At 50.2% G+C, this 21,691-nt stretch overlaps 8 protein-coding genes across 9 annotated transcripts; 3 read left to right on the forward strand and 5 right to left on the reverse strand.

The window, feature by feature from the left end:
* Positions 1 to 366: 366 nt before the first annotated feature.
* LOC108141343 (DNA topoisomerase 3-beta) lies at positions 367 to 4,323 on the reverse strand. Of its 2 annotated transcripts, XM_017264658.2 has the most exons (6): positions 4,252 to 4,323; positions 3,936 to 4,188; positions 3,112 to 3,859; positions 1,690 to 2,740; positions 1,233 to 1,626; positions 367 to 779 (listed from the first exon to the last, which is right to left on the reverse strand). In XM_017264658.2, exons 2-6 carry the CDS (start codon positions 4,024 to 4,026, stop codon positions 430 to 432), a joined length of 2,634 nt encoding a protein of 877 aa, XP_017120147.1. In that variant the 5' UTR covers positions 4,027 to 4,188; positions 4,252 to 4,323; the 3' UTR covers positions 367 to 429. The 2 variants fall into 2 exon arrangements, with proteins under 2 accessions (XP_017120147.1, XP_041565287.1); XM_041709353.1 differs by lacking the exon at positions 4,252 to 4,323 and having other exon boundaries at positions 3,936 to 4,243.
* A 598-nt stretch (positions 4,324 to 4,921) lies between these two features.
* Positions 4,922 to 6,421, forward strand: LOC108141335 (tRNA (guanine-N(7)-)-methyltransferase non-catalytic subunit wuho). Its single transcript, XM_017264631.2, has one exon. The coding sequence runs from the start codon at positions 4,976 to 4,978 to the stop codon at positions 6,266 to 6,268; it is 1,293 nt and encodes a 430-aa protein (XP_017120120.1). The 5' UTR covers positions 4,922 to 4,975; the 3' UTR covers positions 6,269 to 6,421.
* Positions 6,317 to 8,353, reverse strand: LOC108141338 (26S proteasome regulatory subunit 10B). The gene is made up of 5 exons (XM_017264646.2): positions 8,143 to 8,353; positions 7,963 to 8,082; positions 7,176 to 7,896; positions 6,637 to 6,777; positions 6,317 to 6,575 (listed from the first exon to the last, which is right to left on the reverse strand). The coding sequence occupies exons 1-5, from the start codon at positions 8,249 to 8,251 to the stop codon at positions 6,473 to 6,475; spliced, it is 1,194 nt and encodes a 397-aa protein (XP_017120135.1). The 5' UTR covers positions 8,252 to 8,353; the 3' UTR covers positions 6,317 to 6,472.
* Positions 8,354 to 8,816: 463 nt separating this feature from the next.
* On the forward strand, positions 8,817 to 10,661 carry LOC108141441 (mitochondrial ribonuclease P catalytic subunit). Its single transcript, XM_017264838.2, has 2 exons — positions 8,817 to 10,173; positions 10,238 to 10,661. The coding sequence occupies exons 1-2, from the start codon at positions 8,879 to 8,881 to the stop codon at positions 10,599 to 10,601; spliced, it is 1,659 nt and encodes a 552-aa protein (XP_017120327.1). The 5' UTR covers positions 8,817 to 8,878; the 3' UTR covers positions 10,602 to 10,661.
* On the reverse strand, positions 10,595 to 11,786 carry LOC108141447. The gene is made up of 2 exons (XM_017264850.2): positions 11,339 to 11,786; positions 10,595 to 11,234 (listed from the first exon to the last, which is right to left on the reverse strand). The coding sequence occupies exons 1-2, from the start codon at positions 11,665 to 11,667 to the stop codon at positions 10,670 to 10,672; spliced, it is 894 nt and encodes a 297-aa protein (XP_017120339.1). The 5' UTR covers positions 11,668 to 11,786; the 3' UTR covers positions 10,595 to 10,669.
* A 751-nt stretch (positions 11,787 to 12,537) lies between these two features.
* LOC108141628 (collagen alpha-1(XI) chain) lies at positions 12,538 to 13,298 on the reverse strand. Its single transcript, XM_017265100.2, has one exon. It carries the CDS (start codon positions 13,209 to 13,211, stop codon positions 12,750 to 12,752), a length of 462 nt encoding a protein of 153 aa, XP_017120589.1. The 5' UTR covers positions 13,212 to 13,298; the 3' UTR covers positions 12,538 to 12,749.
* Positions 13,299 to 13,840: 542 nt separating this feature from the next.
* LOC108141350 (PHD finger protein 12) lies at positions 13,841 to 17,510 on the forward strand. The gene is made up of 5 exons (XM_017264671.2): positions 13,841 to 13,986; positions 14,168 to 14,358; positions 14,430 to 15,114; positions 15,189 to 16,729; positions 16,806 to 17,510. The coding sequence occupies exons 1-5, from the start codon at positions 13,939 to 13,941 to the stop codon at positions 16,993 to 16,995; spliced, it is 2,655 nt and encodes an 884-aa protein (XP_017120160.1). The 5' UTR covers positions 13,841 to 13,938; the 3' UTR covers positions 16,996 to 17,510.
* A 330-nt stretch (positions 17,511 to 17,840) lies between these two features.
* Positions 17,841 to 19,968, reverse strand: LOC108141579 (zinc finger protein 316). Its single transcript, XM_017265028.2, has 4 exons — positions 19,720 to 19,968; positions 18,587 to 19,650; positions 18,360 to 18,528; positions 17,841 to 18,295 (listed from the first exon to the last, which is right to left on the reverse strand). Exons 1-4 carry the CDS (start codon positions 19,882 to 19,884, stop codon positions 18,074 to 18,076), a joined length of 1,620 nt encoding a protein of 539 aa, XP_017120517.2. The 5' UTR covers positions 19,885 to 19,968; the 3' UTR covers positions 17,841 to 18,073.
* Positions 19,969 to 21,691: the final 1,723 nt, after the last annotated feature.

A 21,691-nucleotide genomic window follows, 5' to 3' on the forward strand; every position in this document is an offset into this window, starting at 1 on the left:
ACAGAAAAGACCTATACTCATCAAAATACATACACAGGGGTTGTTTACTTTAAAATTTTATTAAACAAATTTAAAAATACTGATGAACAATCTTAATAGAAATTGTAAAATATTTTTCGAAAAAAAGTATTTAAAATTTAGCATATATAAATTTAGCAACATATAATTTCCATAAGTTTTTTAAAGACAACAGTATTCTAAAAAAAGAACTTATAGAAATTTTTATTAATCAAATATAACTTTTTTGGTTTTTTAAATAATTTATAAATATTAGCTTATTTATAAACTTTTCCTCTACATAAGCTGTGTGTTAACCTTTCTGTGAACTAAAAAGCCCTGCCCCTAAAACAAATAAAAATGTCCACATTCTTTATACAAATTTCGTTTCTTTATTCGACTTGTTCTTCTTGTAAATGCAATCCAGAGTCCTCAAACGAAATACGCCGCCAGCTGAGCCATTTTGTCCTTGGGCTGTCGACCGCCGCGTCCGCCACGCCCTCCGCCCCCAGGACCAGGACCACCGCCGGCCGCAACTGGTCCTCCAGCGGCACCAGGTCCACCGACTCCACCGCCGCCACGCCCCACTTTGCCACCCCGGGATCCACCGCCACTGCGGACGGGTCGCGAGGCCACTGCCCGATGCTTCTCGACCAGGTGGGAGAAGTCCGTGGAGCAGAAGATGCAGCCGCTCTTCTCCTCGCTGCCGTCCTTGAACTTGCTCTTGTCGGACTTGTAGACCACGTTCACCTGCTGGGCGCCGCACTCCTGGCACTTGGCCTCTGCAAAAACGGAAAGGGAATCGTTTAATACAACCAGCAATAGTTTAGATCTCAAGATGGTGGTAAACGGTGCCTATTAAAATCATTAGATAGAAAAGTTATAATTAAAAAAGCAAAACTTAGGACTTTAAATATAAGCTTTCAAAAGAAATTCTTTGGGTAATCACGAAATTGCAAGCAGTAATATTTTACATGGATTTTTAGCTGGTTGTAAACGGTGCAGCGGTAGATTATCAAAATCATTCGATAGAATGGGTTATATTAAAAATTAAAACTAAGGGCAGGAGAAAACTTTCGAGGAATCACAAAATAAATATATGATTATGAATAGTGTAGTGTTAGGTTAAGGAATATCACTCACTACACCGTTTACAATGAGCTTTTAGAGGTGAACCCTCATAGAATGACGACAACTAATCATGACTTGAAATAGTCAGTGATTTAGGGACTCACCTTCCACTGTGATCTTGGTGGCGCCCTTAAAACAGTTGATGATTACGTCGCAGCGGTTGCAGCCCAGCTTCCATGAGGGCGCCAGCGTGCAGTCGAGCACCAGGACGCCGGTGGGGCACTCCACGCAGCCGGAGATGCCCAGCGTGTTCAGTGAGTGCGGGCAGGTGGCGTGTGTGCAGGTGTTGCAGCCCCCCAAATTGGGCATGTCGCTGAACGGCGGATGGTTGTAGCAGTACGGGCAGAACGGATACGAACGCCCCTTGACGCCGGTGGAGAAGGCCAGCAGATCGAAGTCATCCAGCGGGCACTTGAACTCACGATACACCTTCACATTGCCGATGGGCAGGGCGTATGTCTCGTCGCAGTGCGAGCAGTGCAACCTCGCCGGCTTCGTCTGCAAAGGGAGAAGCGTTTACGATTAACCTGGAGAAGCAGCTAACGCAGAAGGGAGTCGCACCTGTATGTACTTCATGTACCGCCTGCATTTGCCGCAGCGCGAGTGCGCCTTGCCCGATTCGGCCAGCGGCGAGAAGGACACCTCGAACAGGGAGTCCATGTTGGCGATGTTCTTCACAAAGTACATGAACTTCAGCTTAAAGATCTGAATGGCATGGCGAAGCACATCGTGGAAATCGGCCGAGCCCTGGGCAATCAGGGTCAGCATGCGCTCCACCTCCGTTCGCATGGTGGGCAGCACCAGCTCCGGATCGATCTTCTGATAGCCATGCACCAGCACAATGCCCAGCGTCGTGGGTATCAGCTTGCGTCCGTTCTCGATGTGCACATAGTTGCGCTGGCAGATGTTATTGATGTGCACCGGTATGGAGGCGTCCGTGCCAATGCCATGCTGCTCCATCAGGGTGATCAGCTCCGATTCGGTGAGGTAGTCGGGCGGCCCCGTTTGGCTCTCGGCCAGTCGCACATCGTTGATGGCCACCTGGGTGCCCTGGACGAACGGCGGCATCGGCTCGTCCCGGCCGAAGGCCTGCCACGTCATCACCTTGGTGAAGCCGGCATCCAGCAGCACATTGGCCGTGCAGCTGAAGGTCTCCAGGCCGACGCGCAGCTTGGCCGTCGTCACGCGATACTTCAGATCCCGCGATACCGTGCCCATAAAGTGACGGCAGATGAACTCGTAGACGCGCCAGGTGTCGCGATCGAAGTCACTGCGGTTGCCCAACTTCATGGGCGTGATCGGTGGATGGTCGCCCGCATCCTTGCCCTTTCGCGGCGTCTGCATGTCGCCCAGAATGGTGCGCGCCTCCTCGCCGAAATCCCCCGATGGCTTCAGCACATGCAGCACCGCCGGCAAATCGAAGTTGGTCGGATACTGATTGGTCTCCGTGCGCGGATAGCTGATGTAGCCCTGCGTGTACAGGCGCTCCGCAATTTGCATCGCCTGGAACGGACCGATGCCCAGGCCGGAGCTGCAGATCCGCATCAGCTCGACGGTGTTCAGCGCTTGCGGTTTGCTCTTGAAAGCCTCCTTGCTGCCCACGCTCTCCACGCTGAAAGGGGGAATGGGATATATAATATACCTTATCATATAGTTGCCATAGGAACGATCGAATAATTGAGCTGAAAATCATCATGGCTTCAATGGGATTCAATGGGTACTCATATAATTCGAAATTTAGATCTTTTAAATATAGCTTCCTTTCTTATTTTTAAACTGAAATAGTTTCATGTTGCTTTCAATTCTTAAGCTGGCAAAGTGAAAGTGAATTAAAACAGGCAAACATGCTTTTATCAACTCGACTGCTGATGATGCACAAGTTTATAAAGACTATAATCCCAGCAAGGGTATCAAATGGTGCAAAGCTTCATTATACGCATGATAAAATGAAAAACTCGACTGTAAACTGGACGACAATCTTACGTGGCCTCCTTGTGCTCCTTGGTGCGGTTTAGCAGCATGATGGCGATGTCCTTCTTGAAGACCCGGCCGCGTGCCCACTCCAGCGTCAATTCCGGCTGGCCGGCGAGCAGCTGCAGGTACCAGAAGCTCTCCGGCTTAAAGGTCTGGATGTCGTCGTGCCGCTTCACGCAGAAGCCGAGCGTGGGCGTCTGGCAGGGACCGTAGGAGATGAGCGAGGAGTCCAGGTCGCCGTAGCGATCCTGGAAGAACTTTGTTTGGAAGCGCGTGAAGGCGCAGCCAATGCGCAGATCCAGCTCCTGGCGGGCGTCTACCGACTTGGCCTCGTTCTCGTTGGGATGCCCCAGCGTCTCCATTGCGCCCTTGATGTCCTTGTCCGTGATGGCCGAGAAGTGGGCACGGTAGGTGACCTGCTTGCTGTACACATTGTGGATGACATGCTGCACGGCGTCCATCACCTCGAAGCAGATGTTCTCGCCCTCCTTGTCGCAATCCAGCCAGAGGACCAGATAGTCGCAGCCGCGCGCCTCGTGCGCCAGAAAGGTGCGCATGTGCTGCTTGGGATTCGTTTCCTTCTTCTCGGTGGGACAGCCGAAGAGCTCCACGGGATCCACTTTGTCCCACGAGTTGTACTTGCTGATGAAGTCCAGCGACATCACATGCCCGCAAACGGAGGTCATGCGGAAGTGCACACTGCCCTCGTTCCGGAAATTGCCCGTCCATTCGTGAGTGGAGCAGCCGTTGCCGGTGCCTGGACGGGATTGAATTGGATTGGGTTTTACTATTGGTTTTTCGTTTCTTAATTGAGTGATTCAATGGACACTCACCCCTTTTGGCCGTGCACCGGCCGTTGGAGAGAATCCCCGCCAGCGATGCCGCCAGCGAGGGCTTCTCGGCCACCATCAGCACACTTTTCATGGCCCCAAATCCAAATGCAAATAATGGCCTACACAATTGATCACTTATTCGGTGCAGATGCGGATGCGGTTCCTGCCCACTCGTTCAATCGCATGGGATTCGCTCGCTGGGAGCTGCGCCTCGCCGGTTTCGGGTTCGTCGGTTGCGCTGCGGGTCCAACACCTGTCAGTTGGTCCAGTTTTGTTCATATATTGCGTCTATATAGTTTAATTTCGAGTTGGTTACCTTTAGTTTTTGGGACTAAAAAAAAACGATTAAATCAGTGGGCTCGCCACTTTTTCAGGCTGGCATACCAAAACGCATCCCAAAAAAAAAAATGATTGAGACTGGTATTTATATCCCTGCGATAACTGGGCACACTGTCATGGCGGGAAATCCTATTAATTGAACATTTTCAAATCTGCTATGCTTTTCTTCAGTAAAAAGTGCTCGACCAGAGGCGGGTTTTACCAAAAAAAGTTTTCATTATTTGCGAGGTTTATTTGTCTCCTAGAAAAACAGTGGCTCCTGCTCTTGGTAGAAATCTTTTTCCCTGCAATTTTACTTTTGAACACTTGGAATAAACTTAAGGCACAAAATACCTTAGATTTACAGCAATTAATCACAAAAATTAAAAAGTTTTTATATACAACTGGAGAATAAGGACACATTTAATGCCTATAAATATTTTTGTTGGTATCTATCTTAATTTTAGTACTACAACCTGGGTTTAATAAGTCGTACAAAATGAAGCAGTTTATGAAAATTACAAATATTACAAATTAAGCAAGTGAAGTTTATCACTCATTTAATACTCTACACGACCTTATGGTATAAATGGTATATTATTTGTTGGTATTTAATTGGGGTTTTCCCCTGAACCTGTAGCATTATTTTGGCGCCACAATCTGGTCACTTCCCCACTCACATTCGTTTTCCAACACTGGCGGACGTGCACGGACATTTCTTGATGGCAACGATTTTCTTCACCGAGCCCGAACTGGTGGTCGGCCATGGCCGCAGGGTGCTGTTCGTGAATCCCGACGACATGCAGATATTCAAGGAGATCGAGCTGCCGCCCGACCTTGGCCTGAAAACGCCAGCCCAGGTCCAAGCCGAAGCCCCCTCCTCCGCCGTCGAGCAGGGATCTGGATCCTGTCCTCCAGACGGCAATGAGCAACAGCTTGCCACTGCTGCTGTTGCTGCTGGCGGTGGCGTCAAACAGCCTGAAGCCACTGCATCCGGATCATCTTCAGCGGCAACCATCAAAGTGGAGGTGCCCACAGCGGTGCAGAATGTGGCCTACTCGCCAGATGGACAGCTGCTGGCCGTGACCACCAGCGGGGGGCAGAAGGCGCTCCTGCTGTACCGCTCGCGACCGGAGAACGCCCGCCTGCTCTCGGCCCGTCCGCTGGCCCGGGCGGCCAGTGCCCTGCGCTTCTGCAGCGACAGCAGCTCCGTTCTGGTCACGGACAAGACCGGCGATTGCTATCAGTACGACTGCGTCGAGGTGGAGGCCACGCCGCGCCTGCTGCTCGGCCACCTGAGCGTGGTGTACGACATCCTGTGGACGGAGGACCAGCAGCACATCATCACCTGCGACCGGGATGACAAGATACGCGTCACGAACTATCCCGCCACCTTCGACATACACAGCTACTGCTTGGGTCACCGCGAGTTTGTGTCCGGTCTGGCCCTGCTCACGGATCAGCATATAGCCTCCGCCTCGGGCGACAAGACGCTGCGCGTCTGGAACTACATCCAGGGCAAGGAGCTGTTGCTGCACGAGCTGCCGGCCCCAGCGGTTCGTCTGCTGGTGCGACCACTGGAGCCGGAGAACGTCTTTCAGGCGGCCGTGCTCTTCTACGACCATGTGGACGCCCTGGGACTGTACCGCTTGGAGCGCAGCTCCGACGAATCCTGGAGCATCACGGCCACGCAACTGGTGCGCGCCGAGGCTGGCTCGTGGATCATAAGCAACTTTACTTTAACCGAGAATAGGATTTACATCACCGGCGCGGAGAACGAGCGTTTGAGCTTGAGGGTCTACGACATGGTAACGGGCCAGCGGACGAGCAGCGGCGTGCCCGAGGGCTGGCTGGAGATGGTGCTGGAGAGACTGGGCGCCACCGACAAACATGCTCCACCCTTCATTCCCGAGGATCTGTCCGTTTGGTTCAAGAAGCGCTTCGACAACGTCAGCGACTATCTGGAGCGCAAGAAGCGGCGCATCGAGGAGCAGCAGCAGCAGAAGTGCGGCTAATTCTGGGGATTGGAGAAAGCCCGAACCTAAATGAAATTACATGAACCCTAATCTTTACATAGCATTTAATTAGCATATGGGAGAAGCAACGGACTATGTGTGACAGGCCTGTTGGTTGGACATAATATATATATATCTGTATATGTGTGTGTAGATGAAAAATAGTTAACTCTATGGGCGGTGGCGTGGTGGTGGTGGTTGCTCCTAAACGGGCTTGTAGTCCAGCTTGCTCTCCAACTTCTTGTTGTCTGAGACCTTGCGCACCGCCTTCATAAAGTCCTCCTGGATCACGTACTCCCGTTCGGCACTGTAAGTACATTTCCATCATAGAATCTCATGGAAGACCAAAGAAGAGCTCTTCAACTCACCGAATGGCAAAGAGACCCGCCTCTGTGCACACATTACGCAGATCAGCGCCGTTGAAGTTGTCCGACAGCTTCACAATGGCCTCGTAGTCGATCTCGCCGTGCTTGGCAATCTTCAGGGCGTGAATCTTTAGGATCTCCAACCTAAAAGGAGAGATGTTTCTGGTTAAGTCTTTGCAGAATTCAAAAAATATGAGGTGGAATTAATTTTGCTTCAATTAAGTGGTATCAAGCCAATTTAAAAACCAAAACATAGCAAATTCTTAAGATAAATAAAAATCTTTACACAGGTAAGGCAATAGTTATTCTTACATTCTTTTACATAGGTAAGTTATAAGGCACAACACTGCTTTTATTACCATTTTAGGCATCAGTATGACTAACTAATAAAATAGATTTTATAAGGAAATACCCATTATCATGAGTTCGATTCCCAGAAAATATCTAATCAGAGAAATCCCTTTCAAAAATCTATTCATATTTCATAGTGATTTACCAACCTAGCCTTCCATAGATAAGAACCAAACAAAAAGTTGCCTCACCTGGCCTGCTCGTTGGGCAGTGGGATCTCGATCTTCCTGTCCAGGCGACCCGGTCGCAGCAGGGCAGGATCTAGGGTGTCCGGGCGATTGGTGGCCATGATCATCTTCACCTGGCCGAGCGAATCGAAGCCGTCCATCTGGTTGAGCAGCTCCATCAGTGTGCGCTGGATCTCGCGATCGGCGGAGGTGCCCTCGGAGAAGCGTCGTCCGCCGATGGCGTCGATCTCGTCCATGAAAATGATGCAGGGCTGGTGGTCGCGGGCATAGTTGAACATCTCGCGAATGAGGCGCGCACTCTCGCCGATATACTTGTCCACAATGGCCGAGGACACGACCTTGAGGAAGTTGGCGTCCAGCTGGGAGGCCACAGCACGGGCCAGGAGCGTCTTGCCGGTGCCAGGCGGTCCGTACAGCAGGCAGCCCTTGGGCGGCGTGATGCCGACGCGCAGGAAGAGCTCCGGATTGAGGAGCGGCAGCTCAATGACCTCGCGCAGCTCGCGGATCTGCTCGGTGAGGCCGCCAATGGCCGAGTAGGTCACATCGCCGGGGTCCTCGTGCGACATGTTGTACACCAGGGGATCCACTTCGCGCGGCAAGTACCTCATGATGGTCAGCGTGGTCATGTCGAGGGCCACACGGGTTCCGGACTTGAGCTTCGCCTTGTCCAGCTGCCGGCGGCAACCAACCACATAACGCGGACCATTGGTGGCCTTCACAATGACTGCAAGAAAAGGGAGAAGCAATCAGAATTCGGATGATCCCCTCCAGAAAGCCGGTGGTGTCTCACATTTGTCCTCGGTCAGCTGCTTCAGCACCTCGCCCACGATTTGTCCCACACTCTGCAGAGCCTTCAGATCGTTCTCGGACTTGTCGTACAGCTTGGTCAGCTCCTTGATCTCCTCGCGCTCTGAAAACCACAATTTAATAAGGACTTCCTTGAGTAGATTACTAGTGTGTACGGTCGTACTTTCTTTGAGACGCCCCTCGATCTCCTTGTGCTCCAGCAGCTTCTTCCGGTAGTCGGACAACGCTTTCACCCGCAGATTGTCGGGCAGCGGCGTAGCGGTCACGGTCATTTTGCTCGGAGATTTACGTTTTACTTTTAGCTGCAAATCACTTAAATTAAATCAAGTTCCGAAAAGTATTTTGAGTGAGTTGCAAGTTTTGCTGTTTTAGAGTGACCAGCTAGCAGTTAATCGGGAAATATACGAAAAAGGATGTATTTTTTTGCTGATTGATTGTATTCGATAATTCCAGGGAGTGCTAAACCATTATAATTTTAGAATTTAAATATTTGATTTAAATAATGAAAACATAAATTTATACGAGGAGTAAATAAATATAAATATTAAAAAACAAAATCCAATTGTGTCAAGTCATGTTGTATTATTTCTTAAGCCTAGTTTATTACTATAAGCAATATGTTTGTGGTATAAACTTTTACCGCAATGTTCGAAATATTTGATAAAATTGAATTATTTCAAGTTGTTTTTATTAAAAATTTGGTAAATTCAATCTAAAACATTGCGTTAGAAACCATAATAAAATTAAAATTGGTTTTTTAAGCTCTTTTTTTTATGGCGAATTCCAATTTAAAAAATACCAACAAGAAGTGCCTCTTTCAGTGTGGAGTGTGTCTGGTCACACTGGCAACCGGCAACAATCTTATTGGAATCTGATTATCAAAACCAAAACTCCTGATTATGTATAATTTGCGACTGCTGCGGCATGTCCTGCTGCGGGATTTTCTGCCGGTCGGCGGCGGCCACGCCCCCGCCCACCCTCGCCGGATGTTCAGCCAGCACAAGCGACGCCCCCAGCCGGGCAGACTGCCGCCGGATCGACTGGAGCAGCTGCGCAGCGATCTCTTCGAGCGTCGCCAGGATCTGAGTGGCGCGGAATGGACAGAGGTGCGTCAATCGCTGGTGGACGGCTACAAGCACATCAACGGGCACAACGTAGACGCCGTCATCCTGGGCGTGTGCAGTGGTCCCCGCCAACTGGCGCTGGCCAAGAACTATGTGGACTTCTTGCGGAGCACGGGCGCCACGCCCAACGGCGCCACCCTGGGTCGCCTGCTGCGGATCTACAATGCCGCCTATCACGAACGACCGCTCAGCGCGGCGGAGCAAGCCGAGATCCTGCAGATCTGCCGCACCCTCCAGGCGGAGCACGAAACCCTGGACGCCAGCAGCTGTGAGCATGTGATCCACGGCCTGGTGGCCACCAACGACCATTGGCAGAGCGCCCTGCCGCTGCTCGAAATGATGAAGGTCACCAGCGCGCCCAGTGTGGCCGCCTATTCCGCTTTGGCGGAGAAGGCTTTTAGTGTGGCGGATTCAGAGGATCAGGAACTGGCCTGGCGCCTCCTAGAGGAGATGGCCCTGGCCCGAAAGCCGCCCAAATGCGAGGTCTACCTGGCGCTGCTCAATCGCTTGGCCAGCAGCGAGTCGGTTAGCGAACTACCTGCCCAGCTAGAGCGCCTGCTGCAATTCCTCGAGCGTCATGAGATTCTAGTCAGTCAGCGAGTGGCCCAACGGATGCAGGATCTTGGCCAGCAACGACCCCGGCTGCTGGAGGTCAGGGCCACCAAGAACTTGGGACCGCTGGGCAAGTGCCAGGCCTGCCAGCAGCACCTCCAGCCGGTGGCCATCAGCGATGAGCAATTTCGCCGCCTTAGCGAGTGTTTCCTGGAGCGCGTGCTCATACGCCGCGATGTCTTTCAGCGCTCCACGCCCGAGGAGGTGGCCCGGTTCAAGAAGTACGTGGAGCGGACGGCGCCCTATGACTGTGTGATCGATGGCCTCAATGTGGCCTACTCCACCGGGACCAAGAAGTCGCCGCAGCAGCTGGCCAATCTGGTGGCCACCGTGGTGCGGCACTTCCGGGATCGGGACAAGCGTGTGCTGGTCCTGGGACGCGAACACATGCGCAACTGGTCCAAGCAGGCCATGCACTATGTGCAGAGCAATGCCAGCCTCTTCCTGACCAGCAATTTGTGAGCAAATCGCTTGTGAAACAGAAAGGGAGAGAGATAGATTAACTTAGTTTTGTGATTACAGGTCCCATGATGATCCCTTCCTGCTTTATGCCACACTGCGCAGTGGCCAGGACACGGACTTCTTCTCCCGCGACCTGATGCGCAGCCATGCCTTCCATTTGGGTGCCGACCTGAAGCCCATCTTCCGCCGCTGGCAGCAGCAGCACCAGCACTCGCTGGTCACCCAAACGCAAACGGGCCGGATCATCGTCAAGGAGCCCGTGCGCCACCGGCTGAGTGCCCACGCGGTGGCGGGCAGCACCTGGCATGTGCCCTACTGCGAGGCGTACACCCAGCATCCCACCGATAGCTTCGAGGTGCCCGCCAACTGGCTGTGCCTCCAACTGAAAACCCAGCCAAATGCCAACCAAAGGAAAGATAAATAGTTGAACAATTATTGTGAGTGATGCAAAGGCTAACAAATTATACTAGAAGAGCCGTCCGAATCCAACGCCTAGTCACAATCGTAGCGGGTGCACTTCTCGAAGGCGCCAATGGCCTGCGCCTGCGGCTTCTTGCGACGCCGCTCGTGCACCAGCTTCTTCTCGGCGGCGCACATGAGCCGCCGCTTGATGTGGTTGTCCATCTCGAAGTCCAGGTCGGCCGGCTTGCACGGCTCGTTGGGATCGCGGGTGGCGGCCGAGTCCAGCGCCTTGATGATCAGCGAGAGGAGGGCGTGGGCCAGCCGGTGGCACACATCGTACTCGATGGCATCCTGGCTGGTGTAGTAGATGGCCGACTGCGAGGTGGGCTGCACCCCAATGGCCAGCAGGATGTTGCAGAAGATGCCGCGCTGCATGCGGGCATAGGGATCAACCAGTTGCGGCGGTATCCGCATCGTGGTGGCCAGATGGGCAATGAACTTGGCGAACTTCTTGATGAGCACGTTCAGGTACTGGGTGCGGCACTGGCGCTCCAGCTTGGTCAGCATGTTGTAGTACAGTTCCTGCTTGCGCTTCAGGAAGTCCTCCTTCTTGCGCTCCTTGCTCTTGTTGCTCTTGAGGATCTCCTCCAGCTGTCTGTTGTGGTTAATGGTAAGGGTAATGGTAATGGTAATGGTAATGGTAATCGTAATGGTAATGAAGTGTTTTTAAGGGAATGCATTTTGATAGAGTAAACCTACTCTGTGGTGATGGCATTGTATTTGCCCAGCATCCTCTTGATCCGCCTGGCCCGCAGCTTGGGATCGTAGACCTGCTTGAACTGCTCGTAGTTGTCGATGAGCGTGTGCAGCTTGGGCTTGGCCAGGGCCACGTCGTAGGGCTTCACCTTGGGCGGCATGGCCGGCTGGTAGGCCATGCGCCGCACATACGACTGCAGCTTGGCCAGGTTCTCCTCCTGCCGCCTCTTCACGTTCTCCTCGGCGCACACATCCGGATCCTCCTCCTCGGGCAGCGACTCCGTCGACGTGGGCAGCGGCTCATCCCAGTCCGAGACATTGGAGCTGGCCATTGGAGCTGATTGGTGGGAGATTGCAGATTGGTTTGGAGAACGGCCCAATCAATTTAAATGGATTGAGAATTTAGCAGGGATTATGATTCTTTATATTAGAATGCACAACCAAATTTATATGGAAAAGTTTTCAAAAAAAAAAAAAAAAAAAACGAGAGCACTAACAATTTTATGTATTCGCTTTGGAAAAGTTGAACACCTTATGAGCAGTCCCTGTTGAAATGTGTCCAAAGTAAATCCCCCGGATGACTAGATCGGTACTTTAGTAAGAACTCTATATTAAAAATCTTTAAAATATGATATAAAACAATTGCGATTGGTGTTTTTTCAAAAAATACACAATATTTATTGCCTCATTATATAGTTATAATACCAATATGTTTTTCTGTAAGCAACAATTCATAACATTAGCATATAAAATAGAAATTTCTTGAAAGTTTTAAATGGGTGGCTTATTGGCATAAAAACGATTTCATAGTGCTAATACAAATCGAAGGTTCTTCTTTAAACAACAGTTCACAATTGTAGGTTTATAATATAAAAACAGATATTTCCCGAACGTTTTGTATGGATTGGCTTAATGGCATAAAAAGTGTTTTATAGTGGTAATGAAACTCGAATTTAACTTTTTATATAAAATTAAGGGTTTCAAAAATTTGCAGCGCCTTTGTATAAAATGGCACTGTTTAATATTGTAGCTCCCAATTCTTAACATAAGTAAAATATGAAATCATTGATTAAGGTCACTAAAAGAAGTTAAATTCAAATACATAAAAGGGGATTTCCCCGAATACAAGAAAATTCCGATATTATTAACTTTAAGTTGTGCTTTTGCCGTATAAAAAACGGCCCCATAATGATTCAACAATATAAAGTTGGGAACTCCTTTAATACATATTTAAATATTATATATAGTTAAATAGTCCTGTTTGGAACATGACACATACATAAATTGGTAGCAAATTACAAGTCTGATGAAATACGTTTTGCAGGCGCATTCCAGAAAATGAACATCTCGACAGTTTACAATTAAATAAGCAACGTTTTATTATAATAACCAGTGAAGGGTTTGTGGGCTAACGCTAGTAACACTCGTTCTGCACGGATCTCTCCAGGGCGAACGTGTACTCCTCGGCCAGTTCGTCCACGGACAGTTGGCGCGTGAGCAGCGCCAGGATGCTGTCCACCTGCATCTGGGTACTGGCGTAGTGATCCTTGGTGGTCAATCCGGGTGCCAGCTCGAAAGGAATGTCCTGCAAGTAGTTGACGGGTCCTTGCTTGACAGCTCCGCCAGCTACTCCGGGTCCTACTAGTCCACCCCTGGGTCCTGGCATCGGCGGATACGGCAGGTAGCCCGTCGGCATGGGCGGGTACATGGCGCCGGAGGAGATGGCCGGACCAGGTGCATCCGGTCCGGGTTTACGCTCAATAAACACGAAATCATCGCCGCTGGTTCCTGGTCGCGGTCCATCCGCCGGCCCCTGGATGGGCTGCTCCTCCGTGGGAGTTTCCGCCGGCTTGCGCTTTCCAAAAATGGAGAACATTTCACTAGCTTAATTTAATTCTACTGTTTGGTAAATTGGCGAATTGCGTCGTCGGCCAGCTGAGATGCGCGATTGCCAACGTTGCTGCTAGCTTGGCTGTTTTCTAGCTAAATTTGGCTTGTTGCGGGGGAACTTGCGAAAACGTTCATAAATATTTTCTGATTTTAATGGGGGTTCCCAAATACTTACAAAATTATGAATGTTTTTCAATTTAAAAATATAAGATTAGATTATATTTTATATATGTTCTTTGATTCTTTAAAAATGCGCAGCGTTTTTCATTTTTAAAATACAAGCCTAAATTTATGTATTATTTTTCATTTTATTATTGAACTGCTAGACACGGCTACTTCGTTTCTCGTGGAATATGTTAATATTGTTTATTTAAGTTTTGTAATTTAATTGAGCTCTTGATAATTTAATACCATTTAGACTGTCCATTTGTACCTGTGTCAATTGTTAATCACAAATTTAAAGCGTTGAAAATAGGTTAATAGCTAATAATTGGCCGTTAAAAAGTAGCTAGATCTAAAGTGAAAGGTGCCAGCACTGACGACCCGTTAGAAGCCTATCGATACACGCGATAGACGGTTGGCGCGCAGTGTGGCCAGGCGGTCGTCGAATGCGCAGGGCTGCAAACTGTCGCGCTCCTCCGTCTCCAAGTGAACTGAGCTCGCTTGCTCCGAGATTGATTGTGTACACCGGATAAGAGGAGGCCAGGAAAAATATGTCAAAAGTGGACCAGGACCCGAATGCTTCACTGAGCATCATGGAGGTGAGTTGTGCCCCCGCGTGGGGGGCCCTTCCAGTCGCCGCACAGCCGTGCCCGCCGTGCTCCAGTTCCAATTGGCGTTGGCGCTGCGTCTGCTCAAGATGCCACACATTAACGTGTCTCCTTTTCGTTTTCGTTTCCGATTTCGATCGCAATTAATGCGTTTTTCCACCTCCCCCTGCAGCAAATCAAGCAGCTCATCCGGCCGCCGCCCAACGAGGACGAGAAGCTGGTGCAGCGGACGACCAACACGAAGCATCCATACTACAGGCGACCGGGAAGGGGTCACAATCACGACTATTGCGACGCCTGCGAGGAGGGCGGCAATCTGCTGTGCTGCGACCGCTGTCCCTCTAGCTTCCATCTGCAGTGCCAGTGAGTATAGCCATCTGGTCTTCGCTTCCCAGTGCTCTTGTTTCAAGCTGTTCCTCTTTTTTGTATCGCAGTGATCCTCCGCTGAGCGAGGAGGACATACCCAGTGGCCAGTGGCTGTGCCATAGCTGCCGCATGGCCAAAGTGTCCCAGCCGCCGGCCTCCTCCTCGAAGGCCAGCTCCGTGGAGCGTGTGCCATCGGCGGGCAGTGGCTCCCGGGCCAATACGCCGTCCTCGGGCGATTTGGAGTCGATACCGCTGAAGATACGCAATCTTCGCAAGCGCAGCAACAGCGAACGCAACAGCACCGAGAAGCTGCTGGCCAAGATGCCGCTGGCCATACAGCGGGCCCTCGATCCCAACAAGAAGCCGACGCCGCTGGACGACGTGATCAGGGCGGCCAGCATGCTGAATCCGCAGCAGTTCTCGCTGCCGCCGGAACTGGAGCTGCACACCCAGTTTCCGGGCAACGGCAAGGTGCAGCCCGTCCAGCAGGCCCAGCCGCCCAGCGGCAATGGCGGGCATCGCAAGTGTGCGGCCAATCAGCGTCGCAATTCCAAGCCCTTCGAGCTGGACGCCCAGGGACTGGTGCCGCTGCCCGCCAAGACCTGTTTCTACTGCACGCGCTCCTGCAAACGAGCGCCGCTCATCTCCTGTGACTACTGTCCGCTTTACTACCACCAGGACTGCCTGGATCCCCCACTAACTGCACTGCCAGCCGGACTGTGGATGTGCCCCAATCATGCCGAGAACTTTATCGTAAGTGTGGGCCCTACAAATGATAGTTTTAGTTCTTTGGTTTTCATCTGCGTTTATCTCTTTTATCGCAAAAGGATGCCAATATGACCAACAGCATTTCGGCCACGGAACGGGTGCGCCTGTGGAATCGCTTCCATCAGCCGCTGGATCACGAGAGCGTCAAGATGGAGTTCTTCCGGCGCGTCAATACTCGCCATCCGCCGTTTCGCACCAAGACGCACTTGCGCGCCCGTGCGCACATCGAGGTGCCGGCCATTGTGCGCTATCACTACGAACATCCGCCGGCGCTGCTGCCCTCCATGCGCCAAACGCTGCGCTACGATCGGGTGAAGCGGCGCCGGAATCTGCCCACCGCCGTCGAGGAGATCTCGCGCGAGTCGGTGACCGAATCGCTGCTGAAGGATCTGGAGGCTCTGCGCTCGGCCCGAGCCAAGTTCCGTGAGATTCAGCGCGAGTACGGCAGCGTGGAGACGGCGCTCGAGGGCGACAGCGACAGCGATGCCAGTCCCGAGGAGCCCGAGTCCGAGACGAACTCACCCGGCGACAAAATGAATGGTGGTCTTGCGGATGCGGAGAATCCCAAATCGACGGCGGAATCCCAAACTCAGCTGGCCAACGAGCAGCAACCCCCGGTTGTGAAGGATGAGGCCAAGGCCAAGGTCGAGGCCAAGGCCAGCCCGGAGCTGGAGGTGAGCTTCGAGGAGGACGAGGAGGAGAGCAAGGCGGGTGGCATTATCGATGCCGACCTCTTCCACCTGGACGTGGATATCATCAAGAAGCTGGCCCACCAGCGACTGCAGCAGCTGGTCGAAGAGCATCCGGAGATAGTGACGCAGTATAAGAATCGCACGGCCGCCCGCCGACTGCGCCAACTGGCATCAGGCCAGGGATCGGACATGACCGCCCTGCAGGGCCAACTGGCACCGGAGGACATGAATCGTTTCTCGCTGCTGTTCACCAGCGAAACGTCATCGATACTGGCGCAAAAGAACGGCAATGCCGCCGACGAGGATCCCGCAATGGCCCTGCATCCGGCGCTGGCCACGGCGGCGGCCATTGCCGCTGCAGATGCGGCCGCCGAGAGCTATGTGCCGCGTGCGCGCAGCGACACGGAGAAGGCCTACGAGCTGGCCACGCGCCTCGAGCTCAAGCTGCTGCAGTGCAAGGTGCAGGCGCGGGCGGTGATCACGCCGCTGGGCGACATGCTCGAGGACAGCCGCTGGTTCACCTCGCTGGGCCTGGGCCACTCGATCTTCATGCGCTACCGCACGCTGTACATCGGCTACGGTGGCCACTACTCACCGTCCACGACGCTGGGACAAACGGAGACGGTGGACCTGTCGGCGATCGGGTACTGCTGCCGCATTTCGCCGCAGCACGCCATCATCTTCTACGACGAGTTCTCGAAGTCGTACGAGCTGATCAACTACTCGGAGTTCGGCACCGAGGTGAACGGGCAGCTGTACACCTGCGACCTCACCGACAGGATGCCCACGCATGCCGGCAAGCGGATGCGACCGGACGATGCCGAACTGAAGCGGCGCGTCGACGATCTGCTGGACAAGCGGCGGAACATCCAACGTCAGTTCGAGTCCAAGAGGAACAGCAAAGATAGGTGGGTAGTGTAGTGTGTCCAAATCAATTGATCGAACTTACCAAATAAACACCCCCCGTGTGTGCATTCACAACAGATTGGCGCCCATTGTGAAGCCCGCCTGCCGCTGCACGAACGCCCAATCCGTGCCCATGGTGGCCGGAGCCTGGGAGGGATCCGCTGTGCTGGCCCACGGCAGCCTGCTCCGCTTCGGCTGTCTGTCGTTTGTGTTTTCGGTGCCGTCGTTGGACATGCTGCAGGCGCAGGCGCGCTGCAAGCGATCGTAGGACCAAGACATCCTTATCCTCATTCCCATCCCGCTCCCGATCCCGATCCCATTGCCCAACTAGTTTAAGCACACACACACACACACACACACAGCACCAATCTCAGTGGGGCAGCTTGTAGACAGGGTTATAGGGTTATAGGTTTAGCAAACAATTCAGTTTCATTGCCATCGGCTTTACATATTTGGATTTCTCCCATTTTAGGATTAAGCAATTTCATCGCAATTATCTTCGCAATTTAATGCCTCGGCTTAAACATCATTTAACACTTTGAATCACACACAAATTCAATCAATGATTTTTGTAATAAAAAAACGTAGAAATTGGCCTGTGAAATGTGTAGAGAGTTACTAATTCACACATTTAAGACTACCAAGCTGCGTGTTTTTATTTAATTTATCACACTATTCATCGATCGTGGGTAAACTACTACGAATTACACCCCATTAATTGTATTTCTAATTGTATAAATAAATTGTATAGATTGCAAACATGAAATAAACTTGTAAGAATCACGGGCACTTTTGTCTTTTGTAAGCGATTAGTTTACAACGATACTTTGATTAATAACTGACTTGACAACACAATAAAACTGGTTGAATTAAGAGTTTTTTTTTATGGTTAGCAAACCAATAATATTAACAATTCTAATTTAATTTATTTGTAAAATAAGCATTGCTTCAATCAATAAGTCAATTAAAGAGCAACATTGTGAGTCTCTATTCGATTTGTGTAGCCTTAAGTTCTTGAATAAAGAAAGGTCTTTAAAGCAAATGGCTCAGGACACCCAAGTTAGTGGATAAACAAGATCCCCAATCAGCTCGAACCATAAGAAAACGATGCGGTTTTGTTGAAACGAATGTTTACTTTATAACCAGATCCAATCCAACTGGTTAAGGCATTATAGAGAACGAGAAGAGTATACACATTAGGTGACTTTGTTGGAGTACACGCGAAACTTGGGATAAGTACATCGGTATTCGGTATCGGTATTCAGTATTCAGTATTCGGTATGGCTAATAAAAATATAAATTTAATTGTAAAAGTCTTAGGCTACGACTACCAATCCCGGCCAGCTTTAGACGGCGGCCGGCGGTCCTGGCTGTGCCGGCGGCGGACTAGCCTGCTGCACCTGCTCCTGGACGCCCGCCTTGGCCGCTGAGCGCGTGGCCCGCGACCTCTCCCACTCCGCTTTGTGCTTGCGCTTCGTGTGGTGGTACATGTTCGACTTGGACCGGAACTCCGTGGGACAGAAGGCGCAGGTGTGCAGCTTGACGCCCGTGTGGGTGGCAAAGTGCTCCTAAGAGATAGAGATAAAGTGAGTTAGCATCAGGTAGCTGCTTCTGGTTCTTCAAAAAACTCACCTCCAAATAGCGCTTCATCTTGAAGCACTTGCCGCACACATCGCAGGCGTACTTGGGCTTGCTCAGGCAGCGATGATTCTGTCCAGGAAGCTCGCCGCAATTGGGACAAATGATGACCGAGACGGGGCATGCGGCATGAGTGACGGCCTGTGACTCTGCAGACGGGTTGCTATTTAGGAGATTCTTTTATTAGTTCATTTCAACTTGCGAGAATTCAATCCACTTACCTGAAGGCCTGATGAGCCAGCATTGCCCCTGTTGCCGTCGTCGTTGCGTTGGTGGCACTGCTCGCTGTGCCCACCGAAGCGGATGCAGCCGCCGTCGCAGACATCACAGCGAATAGTTGCTCCTGCTGCTGCTGCAGCAGACTTACGCACAGGCGCTGCTGCAGACTATCCGGCCGGCCAGGCGGATTGTCCGTGAACGAAGTGGCGGCCACGACGGCCGCCGCCACGGCATTGTAGTTGGCCAGTATCAGCTCGTTCTCCTTGAGCCTCTTCTGGGGCGAATCCTCGTCGCTGGCATCGCTGCCCTCCGTGTGCTGCACCTTTTTGGGCGAGTGCGTCTTGCGGCGACTGGCGCGATTGCGTGAGCCCCGGCCGGCGGCTGATGGCGGTGGTGTCTTGGTGATGGTCAGGTTGATGGCCTCGCCGGGTTGGCCCTTGATCACGGACAGCGGCAGCGGCAGCTGCTGTTGGTCGTTAGGAGCAGCTTGTCCGGAATTAGCCGAACTTTCAGTGGGAGCCGTTTGTGCAGGGATTCCAGGGAGAGCGACAGCAGCAGCAGCAGCACCACCACCACCAGCTGGAGCAGGTTCCTCCGGCGTCGTGTGATTCTGAGCCGACTTGGCCGCATCCCGTTCCTCGCGTGCCTTCAGCCATTGCGTCGTGTGCTTGCTCTTCACATGGGTGTACATGTTCGAGCGGCAGCGGAAGGCCATCTCGCAGTAGGGACAGGCAATCGGACGGTCGCCGGTGTGCGTGGCTATGTGCTCCTCCAGGTAGCGGCGCATTTTGAAGGATTTCTCACAGAACATGCAGGGAAACTTATTGGCCGTTGTGGGCGTGACAGCCTTGGGCTCTTCCGCCGGCTCCATGAGCAACTGGGGCTGCGCATCCGTCTGCATTTCCGAGCCCTCCTCCGACCAGTTGACATCGCAATCGATGGCCAGGAACTGGCTGCACAGCGTCGTCTGTTTGAGCTCCACCAGCTTCCAGAAGTTGTGGAAGCTCTCCAGTTGCGAGCAGCACTCGGTGCAGATGCAGGTGGAGATGGCATCATCGCGGGAGAGCTGGAGAAGATGGCCAGAAAGGGAGATTACGGTGGGCAGGCGGATGGGGGATCCCCGAGAGATACTCACGCAGAGGTACAAGTGAATCGAGATCAATTGGACCAGGTAGCTCTCCGGCATCGCCTTGCCGTCCTCCTCGTCCTCCGGAGCGGACGCACTGGGTCCGCCGGCGCCGCCGAACAGCAGCACGGCGCTCTGCTCGTCCAGCGCGTTCAGACACAGGCGACAGATCATTTTATTCCGTGATTTTACTTTATTATTCTTAGTGCTCCACCATTAGTTTGTGTTCTCCACACGCGCACGGTCACACTTTCACCTAGCGATGGCACGCCGCCCACTTATCGATTACCGATATGTTGTGCCAATCGATTTCGCACGTCACGTAAGCTCCCGCTACGAAACGTGGCACGTAACAAATAAACGTTAATTTAATTTAAAAGCATTAAGAATTTTATTATTCTTAATATAGAAAACAATACCTATTGTTTTTGTTTTTTATTTATTTCTTAAATAAATTTAAGACTAAAGATGCCAAATATCATTTAGCTTACTTTGCAAAAATGCTAATTACGCTGACTTTTAAAGTTTCGTTTTGGCTTTAGTTATTTTCAGAATTTCTAATAATAATTTAAAGTGCCGCCTCATAGTTTATTCCACGTATAGTTCCACAAAAACTTAATTATTGCTAAAAAGACTGATTTACATTTCTTAAAAAACTAATAGTCAAAACAAAACTCTTACTTAATTACATTAAATTTTAGAATGTATTATTTTAGCAAAGTGTAGACTCATGTCCTCATGTCATTGTCCTAATGGGTTGCTTAATGGGTGTTAATATTAAGAAACCAATAACAAACATTAGATGGTGTGTCCGACTAAAATTATGAGAGGTACTCTTTATCTTTTTTTGATCCGCAAAAATTACACTATGTTCAATGATAATTAATTTTTTGTGACTGCGGGATTGCAGCATTGAGCACTGGCAGTGGAGCTTTGAAAGCTTTGATTTTTACCTTATCTGAATATGCATATATCATTCTTTAGCTTGCCGAAATGTAACTGGTTTGCATGACTTGTAAGCGCCAATTTGTTTTGACCGCTTGCATTGATGATGCTGCGGCCGCTATTAACTTCAAGTGCGAATATTGTGGCTAATTGATTTGCAAAATGACGCAAATAAAATTGGCAAATAGCAAGTGCATTATTACTAAATGCACTTTGCCATGATTGGCAAGCCTTTAAATTTTCATCTCCCAAATAAACGCTTAAGTTGTTCTCAAAACCGAGCAGATATTAAATAATTATTCAAAAGTATCGTTTAAAATTAGAATACAAATTTAAAAATGATCTTAAATCGAATTAAATATAAATTTAAATTTCTTGTTACATTGAATTTAAATTATAATTTTTTGAGTGCACTGCCCTATAGCTAAGGTCACAGAAAAGTGCCAAGAACGAAGCGAACTATTCACATGATCATAATTCCCAACTCCACGTATGTTTCGAATGGTACGTTGACCATTTTAATTTGGCAGTTAGCACTTTTTTTTAAAGTCTGCGTAGGGCTTTGTTTTAAAGCATTTATTGGCCGGCTAAGTTCCATTTTCAAGGCCACTCAACGATTTTCAAGAGACTTGAATGTGAACTTGTGCGTGTTTTTGCTGCGTTTGCTTTTAGCTTAATAAGTTTACAGCTGCATTAAATTGGCTACCGAGAGATACAGTCAGACTTCCATAAACTGAACTGTGAATATATCTACATTTTGAGTTACTTTTTAACTTAATCGCATTTACATTTTACGATTTTAAGCTTTGTTTTACTAAATTTTACCTTACCAACGTGTCGTATGATTAATTTTTAGTTGTTATTTTAAAGCTTAAAGTTATTTTAAGATAGTTTAAATAACACTTTTTTTGAGTTAAAATTTAAAATAAATTTGCTGAACATATTGTTTCAAATTGTTTTAAATAAGTAGAATTGTAATGGCCAACTTGTCGTATGAGTAATTTTCTAATGCCTAAAACATTTTCTAAAAATGAAA

Source organism: Drosophila elegans, unplaced genomic scaffold (assembly GCF_018152505.1).
Source record: "Drosophila elegans isolate 14027-0461.03 unplaced genomic scaffold, ASM1815250v1 contig_149, whole genome shotgun sequence".
In the NCBI taxonomy this organism is placed as follows: domain Eukaryota; kingdom Metazoa; phylum Arthropoda; class Insecta; order Diptera; family Drosophilidae; genus Drosophila; species Drosophila elegans.